Source organism: Schistocerca piceifrons, chromosome X, assembly GCF_021461385.2.
Source record: "Schistocerca piceifrons isolate TAMUIC-IGC-003096 chromosome X, iqSchPice1.1, whole genome shotgun sequence".
NCBI classification, from domain to species: domain Eukaryota; kingdom Metazoa; phylum Arthropoda; class Insecta; order Orthoptera; family Acrididae; genus Schistocerca; species Schistocerca piceifrons.
In genome coordinates, this window is record NC_060149.1 from 136,791,356 (window position 1) to 136,810,859 (window position 19,504).

The 19,504-nt window shown below is 37.5% G+C and overlaps 1 protein-coding gene across 2 annotated transcripts in view; it reads left to right on the forward strand.

The window, feature by feature from the left end:
* The window catches only part of LOC124721252 (probable 28S ribosomal protein S6, mitochondrial), a 53,975-nt gene that overhangs the window by 15,015 nt on the left and 19,456 nt on the right, over positions 1-19,504 (forward strand). The window contains exon 4 of one of the 2 annotated variants that reach the window (XM_047246119.1): positions 3,183-3,282. In XM_047246119.1, coding sequence (XP_047102075.1) covers positions 3,183-3,279 — 97 coding nt within the window. In that variant the 3' untranslated portion in view covers positions 3,280-3,282. The remainder of the gene's footprint in view (positions 1-3,182; positions 3,283-19,504) is intronic. The other variant, XM_047246120.1, reaches the window with a different exon arrangement.

A 19,504-nucleotide genomic window follows, 5' to 3' on the forward strand; every position in this document is an offset into this window, starting at 1 on the left:
CTTTACAGTGTGGCCACAGGTGCCAATAGGCCGGCACCTGGGTGTGAAATGCACCTAGCACTAGGGCGGCAGCAGCAACACCCGCAAATATCAGAAGCACTGAGTAGCAGCTGTCGTCTAGGTCCATGCATTCTGACAAGCTTTCAAACTTGTCAGGCAGGGATACCAGAGTTACTTTCAAAATCTGTACCGAACTGTAGCTCTCCTCCTCAGTTTTCAGTAAATGCATTATATGCTTGTCTGTCTATGTAATCTGGAATGTAAAACATAACCAAATGAAAAGCTGTTTCTCCACCCTGTGTAAATCATTTTGTATATTGCTTTGGCCCCCCATAAATAAGCTAAGTTCAGCCAAAAATACAGTTCAGGAAATGATGCTTATTCACAGAGTATAGATTTAGCTATACGTATGATGAAGCATCAATGTTTATATTGTTGGTAATGAAACAAGTCTTTTGTGTGTATGGATCCACAGCTGCTGTGAATTTCGCAGTCAGTCGTTGAGTTGTTTGTTTTCAATACTGCCTAACAACTGAGATATTTCAGCATTGCTGATCACTTTGACTGAAAAATATGTATAATTTGAACCTTATATTCTTATTAGGGTGCATTATCTTTAGTCACTTATTTACTTTTATGTATTTATTTTTTCCACTACTATATTTATTGTGGTCAATTTGCTCCTATGTCTTGGAACAGGGTGAGCTGGCCCAATGAGAATACACTGGACTCATATTTGGTATTATGATGGCTCAAATCGCCATTCAGTCATCTAAATTTAGTTTTTCTGTGATTTCCCAAAATCTCATTAGGTGAATGCCAGGATGGCTCCTTTGAAAACACATGACCATTTCATTCCCAATCCTTTCTCAGTCTGAGATTGTGCTCCATTGCTAATGATCTTTTTATTGATGGGACATTGAACCCTAATATTCCCTGTTTTTCTTTCTTTGCCTTGCACATTCATATTTCTTTTATGCTTGTCTCTGATTTCTTAAAACAAAATTTTGTACAGCTGTACCTATTTATGTAAACCTGTTGTAACATCTTATCACTGTCACTAATACTCTGACATTTGGAATACACTCTCTGATCACTGACCCACCAGTATAAACGGAGACTGGGGGTATTGTGCTGTCAGTAGAGAAGCAGTAACAGAGAATTGACAGGTCAAAGGAGTTCAGTAACTCCAAACATGGATTATCCATTAGCTGTCACCTGAGTAACAAATCTGTCAGTGACATTTCCGATTGCCAAGTTGATTGGTGGTAATGTGATTGTGAAGTGGAAATGCGAAGGAACAACCACAGCTAAACAAAGACCAGGCAGACCTAATGTACTGATGGACAGGAACCTGATGAGTGTTGTTTTATAGGGTGGTTGTAAAAAAATTGCATGAAATCAGCAGAAGGAATCGCTCATGAGTTCCAAAGTGCTACCAGTAGTCCATCTAGCATAATGAGTGAAAAAGAATGGGATACAATGGTCAAGCAGTTGCCCACAAGCCACATATTTCTTTAGTCAGTGCTAAGCGATGCATGAGGTGGTGTAAAGAGTGACACTATCGGACAGTGGATGGTGAAACGAGTGATTTGGAGTGATGAATCGTGCTATACCCTGTGCCAACCTATTGAAAGAGTTTGAGTTTGGCGAATGCTTGGAGAACTTTACTTGCCGTCATGTGTAGTGCCAGTAGTGAATTGTAGAGGAGGTGGTGTTATTGTATTATTTTTTTCCGTGTTTAGGGTGTGCCATCCTTGTTTTTTACACATATATGAACACATTTTACAGCATTGTGTACTGTATACAGCAGAGGACCAGTTCAGAGGGGATGACTGATTGTACCATCATGACAATGCAGTCTGTCATAAAGCAGCATCTGTGAGGCACTGGTTTGTGGAAAATAACATTCCTTAAATGTACTGTCATGCACAGGGTCATGATCTGAACCAAATGGAACACCTTTGGGATGAATTAGTGATTTTCATAAATCACTCCAGACAAATGCTGAAATGATTTGTTTGAAGAGGGCACGACAAATTTCCTTTCCCATCCTTTCGTAATTTGAGTTTGTGCTCCCTCTCTAAGGACCTTGTTGTTGACAGGAGGTTACACTCTAATTTTCCTTCCTTTGGTGATGAGTGAGAATGTCGACTTTGCTCCAGGCCCCAGCATCCAGTACCACTACTTTCTCTGGTTTTGGTTCTTGAGGAAGAGTAGGCTGCCATTTCCCCACAGACATTCAGACACCTTATTGAAACTGTCCTCAGCAGAGTTCAAACTGTTACAAAGGTGAAGGGTAACCACACCCATATCCACTTTTAGGTGTCCAGATTCTTTTGATCAGACACTGAATTCCAGATGTTAAGTATTAAAATAGTAACTGAAATACTTTAAATTGTAGGGCATTTTTCTCTCACAGGCAGCTTTGGCAGTGAAAGATGCCAAATCTCAGTGAGGTTCATATCCCACTTTAAACTCATGCCTGCTCCCTTTTTCTGATCATTTTCCCATTAAAAAAAACTGCGTGAACTGCATGCTATCATGACTGATAAAACACAGTGGCATTCAAACCATCATTTACTTTCTTTAGAAGTATGGAAATAAATCCATGTTGTCAGAGACAGAAGAAATAACTGTTTGAAGTAATGTAAATGGAGATGTCCTTATAATTTGTGAAGAGCTAGTCATTAGGATGGAATCCTAGCATTTGTTTCATTACAATTAGATACAATCTAAGAGGTTAAGGGTGTTACTGAAACCATGATTTATTTTTTAAAATATTGGAGATGTAGTAGGGATTATCAGTTTTCATATCTTAAATCCATGGCTGATTAAAGAACTTGTGCTTAATATATTATAATTGAGGTCATCTGGCTCACTACATAAGTTGACACATGTTATTTTGCCTCACTTATTGTCTGTGTCATTATATCCCTCATCACATGCTTCTTTTTTTCCCAGTTCTGCAGAAATAAATGCCTAACCTTTATCCGCAGTGTGTTTCTGGCTGCTATTTTAATAAGCCTTTTTTCTGTAGTAATATTTGATTGTGATTTCAGTGATGTACCACATTGAATTTCTGGGACATTAAGGACTCTCTTTGTGTTCCACTTGTGTATGTTAAAACTAGAGATTCAATTTTTTCACTAATTGCATCATATACTTTCTCATTTTTGCAGGAAAGATGTTCAGAAGTTGTTAGAAATAGCAAAAAAAGATGCAAAACCAAAGTTCAAACCAAATACGTCTCTGGATTACTATCCATTCAACAAGTAGTGAGTAAGTCTTTTTGTTTATGTTTCTTGCATGTTATTTATGGCAGTTATGTTCTGAAGTTATTAATAAATGAAAATTTGTACTGGACTCGGACTTGAACCTGAATTTCTCACTTTATGCGAGTGGTCACTGTAACCGATTCGACCATCCAAGCACCTCCCATTCAGCCCAAATTTCCAACTTGTCACACACTACTTCCATAACGCCCCCCTATCCGTCTTCCTAGGACGTGTGTGAAAGAACAGACACCACACATATAATAGTAATATCTACACCCTGATGGCATTTCATGATATCTTCAGTGTGGATGCACCCGAGGTCTCACCTCTTGCAGGAAGGTGCTGTGAGCAATAAGGGAAGGTGCTGTGAGCAATAAGGAAAATGAACTGTGGGGAAGGGGATCGGGGGGGGGGGGGGGGGCTATGGCTATGGAAATAGTGTGAGAAAAGTTGGGAGTTTGTGTTGAACAGGAAGTGTGCTCAGATTGCTGAAGCAGTTAAGGCAGAAAGTCTGGATTCAAGTCCCAGTGTGGCACAACTTTTCACTTGTCATCATTGAATTGTTTTAATTCCGTCATGTGACTGAAGTCATTATTTCTCTTCATGTATATATATGGCCACACACACATGACTATTGTAGTGTAAAAGAACAGACACCATTATTTCTTGAAAGTTATGTGTTTTGAAATAATGTAAATTCCTTGCTTCTTGCTATCGTACTGTACACCTTCCTCCTCCTCCTCCTCCTCCTCTTTGCCTCTTTCCCATTTCTGTATGGGGTCTGCGTTGTTATACGGGTTTTCACAATTCAGTGGCAGTTGGTGACTGGCTGCCCTTCCTGATCCCATAACTCTCCTGGGGTTAGAATGTGTGTGCCTCCATCTGTCTGCTTCTAGAGTAAGTCATATATTCAAGTGTTAGAACATTTTCTAAATGTTTGTGTAGCAAATCTGAGGTGGGACATGGGTACCAGCTGTCATTTACCCAATTGAATGTGGGAAATCACCTAAAAACTACATCCAGGCTGGCCAGTTCACCAGCCCTCGTCATTAATTCGTGAGTTCCATTCAATCCGGGCCAGGCTCGCCTCTCCTAATCCTGAAAGCAGCACATTAACATGCTTGGCTATCCTGATGGTTTCCTAATGTACACAATGTCTACTATATAAACCCCACTTTTACGTTCCCAGATTTAATGTTTTTCACTCTATTTACAACGCTTTTTTTATTGCTCGTATCAGCTTTCTTATGTTCACAAAGCTAATCCACACCCTTTTTGCAGTAACATACTTATAATTTTCCCACAATTTAAGCTTTAAGAAACAGTATTCGTGGACATACGAATGATGTAATTGACATAAAATGACATTGACTTTCAAATAGTGTTTACAGACATTATACAGTTAACTTTCTTGTGCCCTGGGTGCTCTACTCAGTGTATCTGAATTGGTATAAGTCAGAACAAGTTGTGACACTTGTGCTTCATCTCCTGCTGGACATTATTGTATCTATATTGTTTAGTGTTAACTACACCCTATGATTACGGTCGTATGCAGAGGACGTTCCCTTCCCAGTATTTGTTAGTAATATTATAGTTACATCTATGGTTTGTATATGCACTAATGCAGTGTCATCTGCTAGCTAAGACTGACTACATTCGCTGTAGCAACAAAGCCCAGTTGACGTAGTTACTCCTGTCAACCACCATACCAAGAGTTGACTGTGTGTACCGTGTGATGTTTAAAGTCTTGCATAAGTAATCAAAGTATTGTGTTGTTAGTTGTTCCTCTCAAGTAGAAATTTAATGCTTTCCAGTTTTAAAATGGAAAATATTACCAAAAGAGATAAGAAAACACTGTCATTGGAAGAGGAAGTAAAAATTCTCAAAAGAGTTAAAATTCATCACAGAACGTGTGTGGCATTACCCCAGATTTTAGCGGTACCTATGTCTGTGGTGCAGATCATCTTCAAAAACAAAGACTCTGTTTAGGAAAGTGCAAGTAACCATGGTCCAAATTCAAAAAGGATTGAATATGCCAGTTATTCTAAATATGCTGAGCTCAAAGAAATTATGAATTGGTTTCAGGAGGTGTGTGTCTCCAACATCCTGATGAACAGTGTGATGTTTTGCTAAATGGTACTCAAGGTGGCTAATGCACTTGGAATTGAGGACTTCTCTACATGTAACAAGGTGCACTGATATGTTCAGAAAGTGGTATAATGTGGAGTACAAAAAATGCAGATGGTGAAGGAAACAGCGTAACCAGAAAAACTTTTAGTCAATGGCAGAGTGGTAGATTATAAGAACTTACAAAGCAGTATAAACTGAGGGAATGTGACGCTGATCTCTTTTTCAATGTCTTTCCAAACTAAACACTGCCTTTAAAGGGGAAAATTGTCACAGAGGGGAAAATAGTGAAGTTGGCCTTACAGTAATGCTAGGCACAGAAACTGATGGCTCTGAAAAAAATTAAACCATTTGTGACTGGAAAATAAAAAAAAAAAATCATATTGTTTTAAAAATGGAAAAACATTTCCCACAAATTAAATTTTCAGTAACAAAGCATGGATGATGTTGGAACTAGACAAGAAGCAGTTGCATAGCTCTGATGCAAGAATGGGAACCTATAACAGGAAAATTCTCCTGTTTTTTGCACTATCACCCTTCACTACCAAAAAATATAAATTTATACAAATGGCAGCTCTTGGATTTTGCCATTACCCATGCCTTCAAAACTTATCACTAGAAAGCCAGTGTGCAAGAGGCATTAAGTTTGGTGAGAGCTGGAAAAGACCCAGCCTCATTTAAAGTGCCAATTTTAGATGTTTCACACTATAATGCCAAGTCATGGACAGAGGTTAAGTAGTCTACCATCTCTAACGGCTTTCGATAAGCAGGTTTCATCCAAGGAGATGAAGGAAATGGATATGACATACCAGATGTGAGTAATAAATGTGACACTGAAACTCTACGTGCTTCATCATGGGAAAGCTGCAGTTGGAGCATCCAGTGCAAGATTTCCAACACATTGATGACAATCTTGTCACTGTTGAAAGTATGTCTGTTTAACATATTATGGACTTTCATATAGAGGAAAAGGATGATAGTGCAAAAAGTGACAGTGACAGCGATTGTGATAGGGATCCTTCTATCAGAAATGTAAATGCGGCAGTGAGGACAATAAAAAATTGATTTTTGCTGCAGATGTAGATGTCAGAGCTGTTCATTGTGTTTATGAACTGAAAATTGTAACAATTCACCAAAAAATTAAAGCAATCTACAATTTCAGATTTTTTTCCTTAAAAAGTAGGGACTGCTGAACCTGTTTTTTCATTATGCCACATTTATGTAAGACCATTCAAATTAAAAGTCAGTGTGATAAACAAAATGGCTTATTTATCTTTTATAAAGCATCAACGTAAGAGGGTAAAGAGAGATTTGGTAACCCACCCACCCACAGCCCCCAGAATCTTGGTAGTGGTGGCAGACTGATCTGTAATGTAGCCCAAGGTGTATCTTAGTTTTGAACGTGACAATTTGGTTGTGAGTTTGTGAAGCCAATGAATGTGAATATGAATTAAAGGCTGTGGTGACAGACTGATCAGTAGTGCAGCCTAATCTCTATGTTTGCACACCATATTTAATGCTCTTTGCAATATTTCACACTTTCCATTATAAAATTTAAAACAGCCAGTGGTGTCACTTTCCTCAACATTGTAGCAGGACAAATGGATGCATTTTAGAGAGATCTTTAATCCAATGTAACACTTGCAGTGCATATTTTTGTAGTATGAAAATATAAATATGAAAATTGCCAAATACAGTGCTTTAGCTTTGCAAACACTTAAATATGGTGGTTTCATGGTTTACTGCCATCTGCCTCTCACCAAAATGAGTCACTCTTAGTACAGCTTGTTGTGTTGAAGTGGTGGGAAATGTCACATCAGCAGCTGAACATAGTACCAAATTCAGAATACATTTATTAGATATTAAACAAATCTGCAATGAATATTTTCATGCATATTATGTACATATAATATACATAAACTACGGAAATGTAATGTGGATGGGGGGGGGGGGGGGTCCTATATGTGACTTTTACCACTTAAAATATTATTTCCGTTTTTTACATTTTCCCACAATTCACACAATTTTTTTGCAAGTTCCTGGAATTGTGTAAAAGAGGGGTTTCACTTAGTCAAAGTCTCGAGGTTGTTGCATTTCTTTCTTTTTTTTTATCATCTTTCTTATTATCCTCTGGAGCACGTGGATTATTCACTGTGGCTGTTATGTGAGTGACTTGTCATAGACTGTTGTGTCTCCATCCATTTTTCAGTTTGTTCGTATATATCAACTTTTCTTGACGTTGCGAAGGTGTTACATGGTTTCATTGTCAAACTGGTACACACATCTAGTTGAACACGCGTAAATTTGACGTTAATCATTTTGAGACTTTTCCAACTTGCCTAGGCAAATGCGTAGCTAGATTTCATTTTGCTTTCTTTTATTAACAAGCATAAAACATGAATCACTGACATCAAGCTACTTCTTTTTTAAAGAGGTAGAGACACACATTTTGCTGTTTTCGAGATTCAAGCACTGGATTATTTCTCTTATTACCACAGTATATTTGTTTCATTAATGCTTTTATTGGTAATTGTTCATGTAAGTGTTCAAGTTTTTCCTTTTATACTAAAAATGGACTGGTATGCTCTCTTTGAAATTCTGAAGGTAACAGGAATAAAATACAGGGAGCAAAAGGCTGTTTACAGCTTGTCCAGAAACCAGACTGCAGTTATAATAGTCAAGGGGCATGAAAGGGAACCAGTAGTTGAGAAGACAATGAGACAGGGTGTAACAAAGCAAGCTGGGATAATTTTAATTACCCTCTTTTTTTGCCATCTGCCTACTTAAATTCATTTTTCCACTTTTAACTAGTTACCATTAACATAAGCGAATAAAATTGCATTTTCATAAAAGAGAAATGTTGGCCCTTAGTCTTAAAGAATATAACACCAGATCTAATTTTGACTATTCCTAGTTAGTATCTTTCATTATAGGGAAAAATCAGTAATTGTTTTGTGACTTAAATTCTATTGTTGACGTATAAACAAATATCAATTATGTAATGTAACATTTGGAAGACAAAATGCAAGTAATCTTAAAGTATCTATTTGGCTCTCTTCAAAAACATATTAGCAAATCCAGCCCTGAATTAATTCCAAAGTAATTAACAGTTTTATCAAAAGTATTGTTTGTGTAACTATATTTGTTGTCTTCATGATTTAAACAGTTCGGCTTAACCCCTGTATTAGGAGAAACTGTTAAAATAAATGAATCTTTTGATATATTCAGTTAATTTAATGAGTTAAGTTTTAATTGCAATTTCTGTAAATTTAACTTTAAACAATGTGTAGTTTCAGTACCTATTATTATGATGATATATAAGGGCCTCATTTTTGGTCACGAGACAGTCAGTCCACAGCTGAGTTTCAGATGAGAAACCTGTGTTGGTTAGAATGACAACAATGCTTCAACTTAACTGTAGAATAAGTGTTAAACAGTTAGACTGTGTGTAAAAACAATGATAGTGTCTGCTTTCCATATGAACCTATTTATTCTTCAAGAACTGTGTGAATTATGTGGTTATGTTTTTACTGCTCGTAGATGTTCAACAGTAAACTATTGTAGCAGTATGTGGAGGTTCGCCTGCAAACTATTAATGAGGCTTATGGAAAGTTTAAACAGTAGTTGCTGCTATCTCATTTAAATCCTGCCTGCCTAATAAACTACGAAACTAGAGCGAGACAACAGCACTGGCTATACATATATAACTGTGTGTTATTGGGGGATAGTGCAAAGTGAAAGTAAAAGTCAGTGAAAAGGAACTGTGCATCTGTCAGCTACATTATTTACCGTAGTCAGCATCCAAATTGCAGATCCCATTTTTCAGCCAGTGTAACAACACAGTACGTCAACACCAAGGACAATCAACAAACAAAGAAAAAAAAGCAGGTGGAACCGCTACAAGGGTTTTAGCCTATCCTCAGTGTTTTCAATCTGTACATTGAACAAACAGTAAAAGAAACCAAAGAAAAATGTGGAGTAGCAGTTAAATTTTAGGGAGAAGAAATAAAAACTTTGAGGTTTCCTGCTGACTTTATAATTCTCTCAGGGAGAGCAAAGGACTTGGGAAAGCAGTTAAATGGAATGGATAGTGCCGTGAAAGGAGGATGTAATACGTATTTACTCGAATCTAATCCGCACTTTTTTTCTGGTTTTTGTAATGCAGAAAACCGCCTGTGGCTTAGAATCGAGTGCAAAGTAAGCGGAAGTTCTGAAAAATGTTGGTAGGTGCCGCTACAACTAACTTCTGCCATCGAATATATGTAGCACTATACAGGCATGCTTTCCAGGCACAAAGATAAGTACTGACACACCAAACCTCTGTGTCAGTAAATAAATTAAAAGAAAGGGTAGAAGAATGTAAACATTATGCCATGTATTCTTTCGTGTTTGCTGCTATCTCATTTAAATCCTGCCTGCCTAATAAACTACGAAACTAGAGCGAGACAACAGCAAAAGCAGAAGAATATACATATCAAGTCATGTTTATATTATTCTTATGCTGTATAGTGATACAGTCAGAAATGAAGCATGGCAATTGACTAGATTTTTAAATCTAAGATGAATCTGATTTCTGTGAAGAATGTAATGTACTAAAGAGGCGTCTCCAAAGATTTTCAAATGGAGAAAAATTTTCTCTAAACTCTCGTTCAGAACATCATCTATAATACGCAGTTTATTATTTGGTGCTTGTTGCTCATTATCAAAGAAAGCTAGCCGTGCCACGAGCAGCGACAGGTCGTAAACAAACAATGCATGACACAGTACAATAATGCATTTTCCGCTTAGAGTGATGTAAAAACCTATAACAAAGAAAACGGCACTTATCAAATCAAAATAAGCAACCGATTCTAACCAGACAAAGCACGTCAAAAAGGAAGGGTACCCGTATAAATACGGACGGAGCGCCTGACACATAGCAATGGCTGCTTGGTAAAGCTTAACTGTTAAACTTATGACTCGAGCCAAACTACTGTAGCTGTATCTTCATCCCTCCGACTTCAGTTGTGTATCATGTTACAATGGACCAACTTTGTTTCAATTTGGAGGTGCGGTCTAAAACATTTCTCTCCCCTTGAATTTCGAGTCTCAAATTTCAAGTGCAGCTTAGTTTCTGGAAATTATTTTTCCCTTGATTTCGAGTCTCATTTTTCAGGTGCGTCTTAGATTCGAGTGCGGCTTTGATTTGAGTAAATACGGTAAACATCAACAAAAGCAAAATGGATAAAGGAGAGTAGTTGAATTAAATCAGATGATGCTAATAGGATTAGATTAGGAAATGGGACGCTTAAAGTAGTAGATGAGTTTTGCTACCTGTGCAGCAAAGTAACTGATGATGTCAGAAGTAGAGAGGATATAAAAGATAGACTGGCAGTGGTGAGAAAAGCATTCCTGAAGAAGAGAAATGTGTTAACATTGAATATAGATTTAAGTGTTAGAAAGACTTTTCCAAAGGTATTTGTCTGGAGTGCATCCATGTATGGAAATGAAACATGTTCGATAAACACTTTAGACAAAAAGAGATAGAAGCTTTTGAAATGTGGTGCTGCAGAAGAATGTTGAAGATTAGATGGGTCAATCATGTAACTAAGGAGGTACTGAATGGAGTTGATGAGAAAAGAAATTTGTAGCACAACTTGACCAAAGGATGGGATTGGTTGATAGGACACATTCTGTGACATCAAGGGATCACCAGTTTAGTATTGGACAAAAGTTTGGGGAGTAAAAATCATAGAGGGAGACCCAGTAAGCAGTTTAAGAAGGATGTATGTTGCAGTAGTTATTGGGGATGAAGAACCTCGGACAGGATAGGGTAGCATGGAGAGCTGCATCAAACCAGTATTCAGATTGAAGACAACAACAACAACAACAACAACAACAACTAAAAGATGGCAATAAAATCATAATCCAACATAACCTTTATAGATGGACTATCTGTGGTTGAGTGACCATGTACACTTAACAACACCAAAACTGGCCACAGGAAATTATGGCCAGAGGTGAAGTCTTGTATGATACTGCCACAACAAAATGAAGCATGTCACTTTTTCACTTTATAAATTATAGAACTGATCATATTTTAGAAGCATATCTTATAAGGTGAGGACATCAAGGATGTGCAAGTTGCTGGAATTCCAAAACTTGTCATCTGTTCAAATATAGTAAAATTAAAATGTTTCCAAGACTGTGAATTGCACAATTTATTTTGATATCAAGGTCACTAGTCATCTCCAAAGGTTAAAGTCACCTCATTTCATTTTCAGTTTACTCTGAGGCCACTCTAAAGAGGAAAAATTACTTGGAATATTATGGAAAACTGGTCCTGTCACTATTCTAGACCTGTATATTCTTTTTAAAAAAAACTGTAAACAGAATATAGTGTCACTGTCGAAAAATACTCTGCATAGCTTCTGATGGTGGTCTTTTCAGTTAAATGGATAACATCATTAATTTCTGCTGATTGGGCTGCAGGTTCAACTCTCATTTTGATTCCCTGATTTTTCCTTATGACACACATTCCTTTCTTTTGACAGTCCAGTGTCTCTGACATCTTCCACAATAATCTTCATCTCCTCTGCATAGAAGTTCTTTGCCTGGAAATTGAACCAGTTGACAATATCCATCTTGAGATCCTCATCATCTTCAAACAATTGTTCCAAGTGCAAGAAGAGCTAGTAATTGCTGGATGTGGGTCAGAACTGTAGAGTGGTTGTTTGAAAAGTCCCCAACATAAATGCCGGATCTTTACCGTTATATGGACAGTGTGTGCACACTCATCAAGGAGAAGGCCTATCTCAGATGGCAGTTTCCCACACCATCAATCTTTGATGGCACATCTCAACTTTGTGAGCACTTCGCAATACGTGTCAACAACTATTAACCCATGTTATATGAAATCAACCAAAGAAGTGTCCTTTTCATCCCAAAAACACTATCCATAATTTCTTGAGTAAGCGGATTACTTTAAGTGTTTTGGCTTTGGTGAAGCTGAATGGCACCACTCCATTGCCTGTTGTTTCAACTATGCAATGGTTTAGGATATCCATATATTGTTACCCACAACTGTGTGGAAAACAAATCATCTGCATCTTGTCAGTAGTGTTCCAAAAACACCTGCCCTCGTGATATGCTTTGACCTTTGTGTCGGTTAAACATTTTTGGTACTAATCCTGCACGCAATTTGCAATATCTGAGCCAGTCCCTTGACAGTCTCGTAAACAGGAGTGTGTGCAACACAAGGATACTCATCAGGCAGAGCACCAATTGTGACCCATCAATCAAACTGCAGTATTTGGCTCACGTGTTGAATGATTTCATCGGTCTAGATACTGAACCTGTCAATCTGCTATTCATGATCCACATTTTTACCACCACTTTTTAAGTCTTAGTTCCATTGTCTTATCTTTTCTTCATTCATTATTGTAGACCTATAAAGTAGTCAGAACTTCGGATGAATTTGGTCTGTAGTTTCTTTTGCATGCAAAAATCAGATTACCACCCGTATTTCACAACTTGTTTGAACAACAATTTTTGAAGCCATTGTTTTTTACTTTCACCCTGTGTCAAATAACCATTGAATCTAAACAATGACTTCTGTGACATTGTAAACAGTTGGTAGAGAGCACTGCATTCATTCTACTTTGTTCCGGGGTGGCAGTATTTAAATATAAGCAGATAGCCCCTGCTTCTCAAATATGTCTCATTATGTGGAACACATTCCTTTTATACCATAATGTACACTTAATTTCCAACACTAGAGGCAATGGTAAGTTGGCTACAAATTGAGGAGGCTCATTTCTGTTGACAGCTTTTTGTAAAACTGGCAACAGTCTAGCAGTTCACTGGCAGCTATTTCTGCTGTTAGGCAACCAATGTGAGGTGGCTCCAGCATATGGAAAAAATAATGAAATTATAATAAGAATAATATACTAACAATATATGAATTTCATTACAGTTAAGCAAAATGTTGATGGTTTCCAAAAGATGATATTCAGTTTATGCAACAGCAGCAATAATAACACAAAAGATTTTTTCTATGATTTCGTTACTGAATTCCATTCGGTCGTTTTGCAGCTTGATTACAGAAAGAGAAAATATCTGACTTAAGTATATTGCTTCTGCAGCAATATTTGAAGTGACTATTACAGTACCCATCATATGTGGAGAAAACATTGTACCACATGGCTAACAGGATACTGCTGTTGCAGATACTCATTTTACTGCAATGGTGGTTAAGGCAGATAGCTCATAAACTGAGATTTAAAGTCAGTTGAAATGTGCATATGTGACCATCTTCCTTGAGTCAGAAATTTAAAATTTATAGGCTCAGTTTCAAATCTTATTTGTGAACTAGCTGAGAAATCCAGTGTTGTCCAGGTATTTATTTATAGTTGTGCTCAAGACTTCAAATGCATGGAATTTGTTTTTGATTTGTAAAGCTTCTTTGTATATGAAATTTGGAGTAGTATGAGTGGGGCCACGAACAAAGAAATTGTTTGCTTCACTGACAGAGGAGAGAGCTATGTAGAGCTGACCATGCGAACAGCAACTGGCTGACCCTAAGACCTGTGCCCACACCACACAGCATCTGGCCATTTGCTTTGTTTAGGGTCATGGCATCATATAAGCTCACTGAGTGAAGGGTTTTGAGGAGCGAAAAATGCCTTATGCTCTCAACCAGAGTTATGCTGTGCCTCAATTTCAGAAGGAGTTTCCAAAGCAGTTTAAAGCCTGATGTTCTCGAGCCGCAGAAAGTCATGCCTCAGGGTCTTCATTGAGTTCTTGAGACCAAATAGTCCTCAGTCTTTTAGCTGTTCTGAGGCATTCAGAGAGACTTGACTGTTTTCTAGGCATTTTTTCGTAGCAATGAAAATGTAATGAGTAGGCACCCAAATCACAGAGCAAAGTTAATAAATTCATTTTTTTCTAGCAAAAAATATAAATAAAACCTATCAAACAAAACAAAGCAGTGTCATCAAGTTTTTAATATATAAAGTGAAATCAGTAAATCCGTACATCCTAGACAAGTAAATTCAATATTTGTTTGTATTCATAAAGATAAGACTGCAGTGCTTAATTCTGCCACTGACGTAAACTTCGGAAAATACTTCTACCACTGTGGTAAATGTAAATGTCATGTGACTAGGGCCTCCCGTTGGGTAGACCGTTCGCCAGGTGCAAGTCTTTCGATTTGATGCCACTTTGGTGACTTGCGCATCAATGGGGATAAAATGATGATGATTAGGACAACACAACACCCAGTCCCTGAGCGGAGAAAATCTCCAACCCATCCGGGAATCGAACCCGGGCCCTGAGGATTGACAGTCTGTCACACTGACCACTCAGCTAACCGGGGCAGTAAAAAACCCTCTCTAAGAAAGATGTCAAATACAAATAAAGCTACCAAAGAAAATAAGGCAATATCATTGAGTTTTTAATTCACAAAGCCAAATCAGTAAATCTATGTATCCTAACAGAGTAAATTCTCTGTTAGCTTTTATTCATAAAGATCAGATTGCAGTGCTTAAGTCTGTCACTGACATAAACTTCCAACAATGCGTCTGTCACTAAGTTTAAAAAAAACTAACAATGCCATCTATGATGTACTACTAAGCTGAGTCAACAATTTTATGTAAAATGTTAAATTATGATATCTTTTGTTTTTCTGTGATCTGATTTTGATGAAAGAAAGCCTATATGTTGCCCAAGCTATGCTCAAGTCACCTGTGAAAAACTCATGAAAATTTGTCCAGTACTTTCAGAAATTGGCATGTTCAAATGGACAGATGTGATGGTTTTGGATAAAATTTTAAATTACAATATCTTTTTTTTTTCTGTGATCTGATTTTGATAGAACTAAAGCCCAAGTGCCCGAAGCTACATTCAAGTTACCCCATGAAAATTTGTGTAGTTAATAGTTTTGGAAACAAGTGTGTTCAGACAGTTAGACATGACTGTTTTACTGTTTTACAGTTTTATTATTAGTACAGATTGTTAACAAACAAAATTTCAAATGAATTTGTCTGGGTAAATCAGGTTCGCTACAGGAAATGACAATTGGGTTTCTAAATTTTTGTGGGATGTTGCCATATCTTGACTACATTGACAGCAGGGAGAATGTCTTCCCATAGCCAACCTATTTTAATTGAGCAGATCCAGAAGTCTTGTGCTGCTAAGTATAGCCCATTGTTGTCCAGTCCTCAGAGATGAGGGATAGTCAAACATAAAAAAGAAAGAGTGTCAAAATAACAAAAGAGGCTAAAGCTGGCTAGACATAATGTTCAGATGCATTGATGGCAACCTACATCATAAATTAAGAGGTAGTGGTTTACCAAACTGAACAAGGCCTGTGGTTTCTATACAGCAACCCACAGCAGGCTCAGTTTATTCTTAATTTAGTTTCTGATAGTTTCACATTAATAATGTCTTGTAGATTATCAGAACATTTACATAGAATTATCAAGGAGGTGTAATTCTTAGAACTGACTGCTAACATACTCCATCTACAAGTGAAATTTCTGGGAACCAAAGTCTCCTCTATAGGAACCAACATGGGTTCCAAAAATGATCGAGTGAAACCCAAGTTGCTTTGTTCATCCAAGAGACCCAGAAAACAGTAGACACAGATGTCCAGGTAGATGCCGTGTTCCTCAACTTCTGGAAGGCATTTAATACTGTTCCACACTGTTGCCAAATGAATAAAATACTAACTAATAGAACACATCATGTCATTCCGAATGGGAGAAGTCTTCAGACCTAAAAGCACTTTGGATGTGCCCTAAAGCAGTGTTATAGGACCACTGCTTTTCACAATATATATAAATGACATAGTATATAATGTTGGAAGTTCCATGAGGCTTTTCACAGATGACACTCTTGTGTAAAAAGTCACGATGGTAGAAAATTGGTCCTCGACATCAACAAATGTAACATATTGTGAATACATAGACAGAAAGATCCTTTATTGTGTGATTACAAAACTGGAGAACAGTCACTGGAAGCAGTCACTTCCATTGAAAGCCTAGGAGAGTGCTACAGAGCAATTTGAAGTGGAAGTGACGATAAAATTAATCACACATAAGGTAGATGTCAGAATGAGAGTCACTGGAAAAAATCCTCAGGAAATGTCCATCAACAAAGGAAGTAGCTTACATAACTCTGGTTTGACCAATACTGCAATACTGCTCATCAGTATGCAACCCGTACCAGATTGGACTGATAGAGGAAACAGAGGAGACCCAAAGAAGGGCACCTGCAGTTTGTGGTCTAGCGGCTAGCGTTGCTGCCTCTGAATGACGGGGTCCCGGGTTCGATTCCCAGCTGGGTTGGGGATTTTCTCTGCCCAGGAACTGGGTCCTTGTGTTGTCCTCATCATTTCATCATCATCATCATCATCTTTCATGACAGTGGCTAGATCAGACTGTGTAAAAATTGGGACTTTGTACGGGGTCTGATGACCGCGCAGTTGAGCGCCCCAAAAACCATTCATCATCATCATCATCATCATCATCATGACCATTACCACAATCAAAGAAGAGCAGTATGTTTCATTACATATTCATTTAGCAAGTGTGGAAACATCATGGAGATGCTCAGCCAACTTCAGTGGCAGATGCTGCAAGTGAGGCTTTCTGCATCACAGTATTGTCTGCTGTTAAAGTACTGAGAGCATACATTCTTAGAAGAGTCAGTCAGCATATTGCTGTCTCCTATGTATATATCGCGAAAAATCCATCAAGATAAAACTGGAGAGATTCAAGTCCACACGGAGGCATACCACCAATTTATCTTCCCACAAACTGTACGCAACAGGAACAGGAAAAGGGGGAAGTGACACTGGTACACAAAGTACCCTCAGCCACGCCACACATCTTAAGGAGGCTTGTGGAGTTTAGATGTAGATTTAGATTGGGAATGCTAATATTAATTTCAGTTAGTCCACTAATGACATACTGAATAAATTCCTAACTACTGTGAATGTTGAGTGTCCTGTGGATTTCATCAACTGTTGTGTCAATTTAACTGTTGAAATAATGCAGATAGATGAAAAGTTCTTCGTTTTTATAGTTTGAGGACTCTTCTTAGCTGCATGTTACTGGGTACAGTAACTAGTAGAATAGCTAAGTGCTATACTAAGTATTTTCCTACTGTAACATTCAATTTCCAGTATGATTCATAAGTCTTCTGGCTACCTCAATTCAGTATCTGCTAGGCATAGTCATAGGTATCTGCTTTTGGCAAAACCAAGTGTGTTTCTTTAATCTAAAATACGTATTTTTATCTGATTGTACATTGCTATACCTTGTGTCAACTCATTTGACTGCGAAGAGTGTGTAACACAATTGTTGAAAAATCATAACTGACAAACGCTTGAAAAAGAAAGGTCTCTTACAAACCATGCATAGAAAACTTCACCTACCATCTTTCAGAGTAGAAATTATGAATGTTCTGAAACTCCCCTAAGATATTATGCAGATGAAATTAAATAACTATCAGCTCGTACAGAAGTTTACAAGCAGGCATTCCTCCCATGCTCTATCTACGAATGAAACAGGAAGAAACTTTAATGTACGATACAATGAAAAGTACCTACTGCCATGTGCTTCAAAGCGATTGTGTGGAGTATAGATGAAGATTCATGTGTAAAAACTAGTTTGCTAAAATAAAGTCTTACGATAACATCAGTGACAAGAATTTTGATTTCCTTTGACAGTTACAAACAAGGTGTGATAAAAATTACAAAAGCAATTAATAGGCTGATTTATATCACTTCTTTTCAGTAGATTAAGCAGTAAAAAATGTGGAAATTAGCTCATATCTGCAACAACTGATGTAATTACCTGTCTCTTTGTTTGTTTTTTTTTTAATGTGCATTTTGATTGATTACTGTGTGGCATCAGATAATTTTTAATTAGGTTGAAATATACATTTTCTCCTGCCACCATGTTTCCTCACTGGCACAGATGATCTAAACTGGTACTCATATATGATGCAAAATTGCACTTGAACACAGTCTGTTTCAACATAAAAATTGCACAATATCTCACTGCATTGTGACATTTGCGGTAAGCTTCTTTCGCAGTTATTTACAATATAAGCTAATAATGGTTAATCTGTAATTCATTAGAATTTCAGGTAAAGTTGAATCTGACAACTGATTTTATACTTTAAGATCTCTCCTGCCATGCCCTGTATAGGAAGTTGTCACATTGGTGGTATTAGCAGCCACTAAGTTCTTGGATATTTCCACATGAGGTAACTTCCAGTTCTGGGAAAATACTGGTATACCACTTTTGAAATACTGGTATACCACTTCTTTAAGAACTCAATCATGCACCTCAAACGTTAATGATGTATTATCATTTCTATTGCATGTGTTCCACTCCACAGTCTTCATTCTGTTTATAGTATAGATTTTCCATAGACAATCACTCAACAAAAAAGCAGGAATGAGAGGCATTTACTGTGATGCAAAGAGCATGACATTGTCGATGGATGTCCCAAACAGCTCTGGTGCATAACTTGTCTCAAGATGGATAGCTAGTAATTTCCTTTGTTGCAAAAATGTTTTTGGACAGAAGTGTTAGCATTCTGAAAAGTTAAGTAAATTATATCATTGCTTTAGTGAGATACTCCAAACAGATCTACTGCATCACAAAAACATTAAAGAATGAACAGTCTCAAAAACTGGGTTTGAAAGTTTAATACTACACTCCATTTACTGCTAGATCACTGACATACACAATAGCATACACTGAGGTGATAAAAGTCATGGGGTACACCCAAATATTGTGTTGGTCGTCCTTTTGCCCAATGTAGTGCAGCAACTCAACATGGCATGGACTCACAAAGTTACTGGAAATCCCCTGCAGTAATATTGAGCCATCCTGCCTTTGTAGCCAAAGTGCAGCTAGTGCAGGATTTTGTGCACAGAACTGATCCCTCGATGATGTCCCATAAATGTTTGATGGGATTTAAATCAGGTGATCTGGGTGGCCAAACCATTTTCTCAGATTGTTCAGAATTTTCTTCAAACCAATCGCAAACAGTTGTGGGCCGGTGACATGGCGCATTGTCATCCATAAAAATTCCATCGTTGT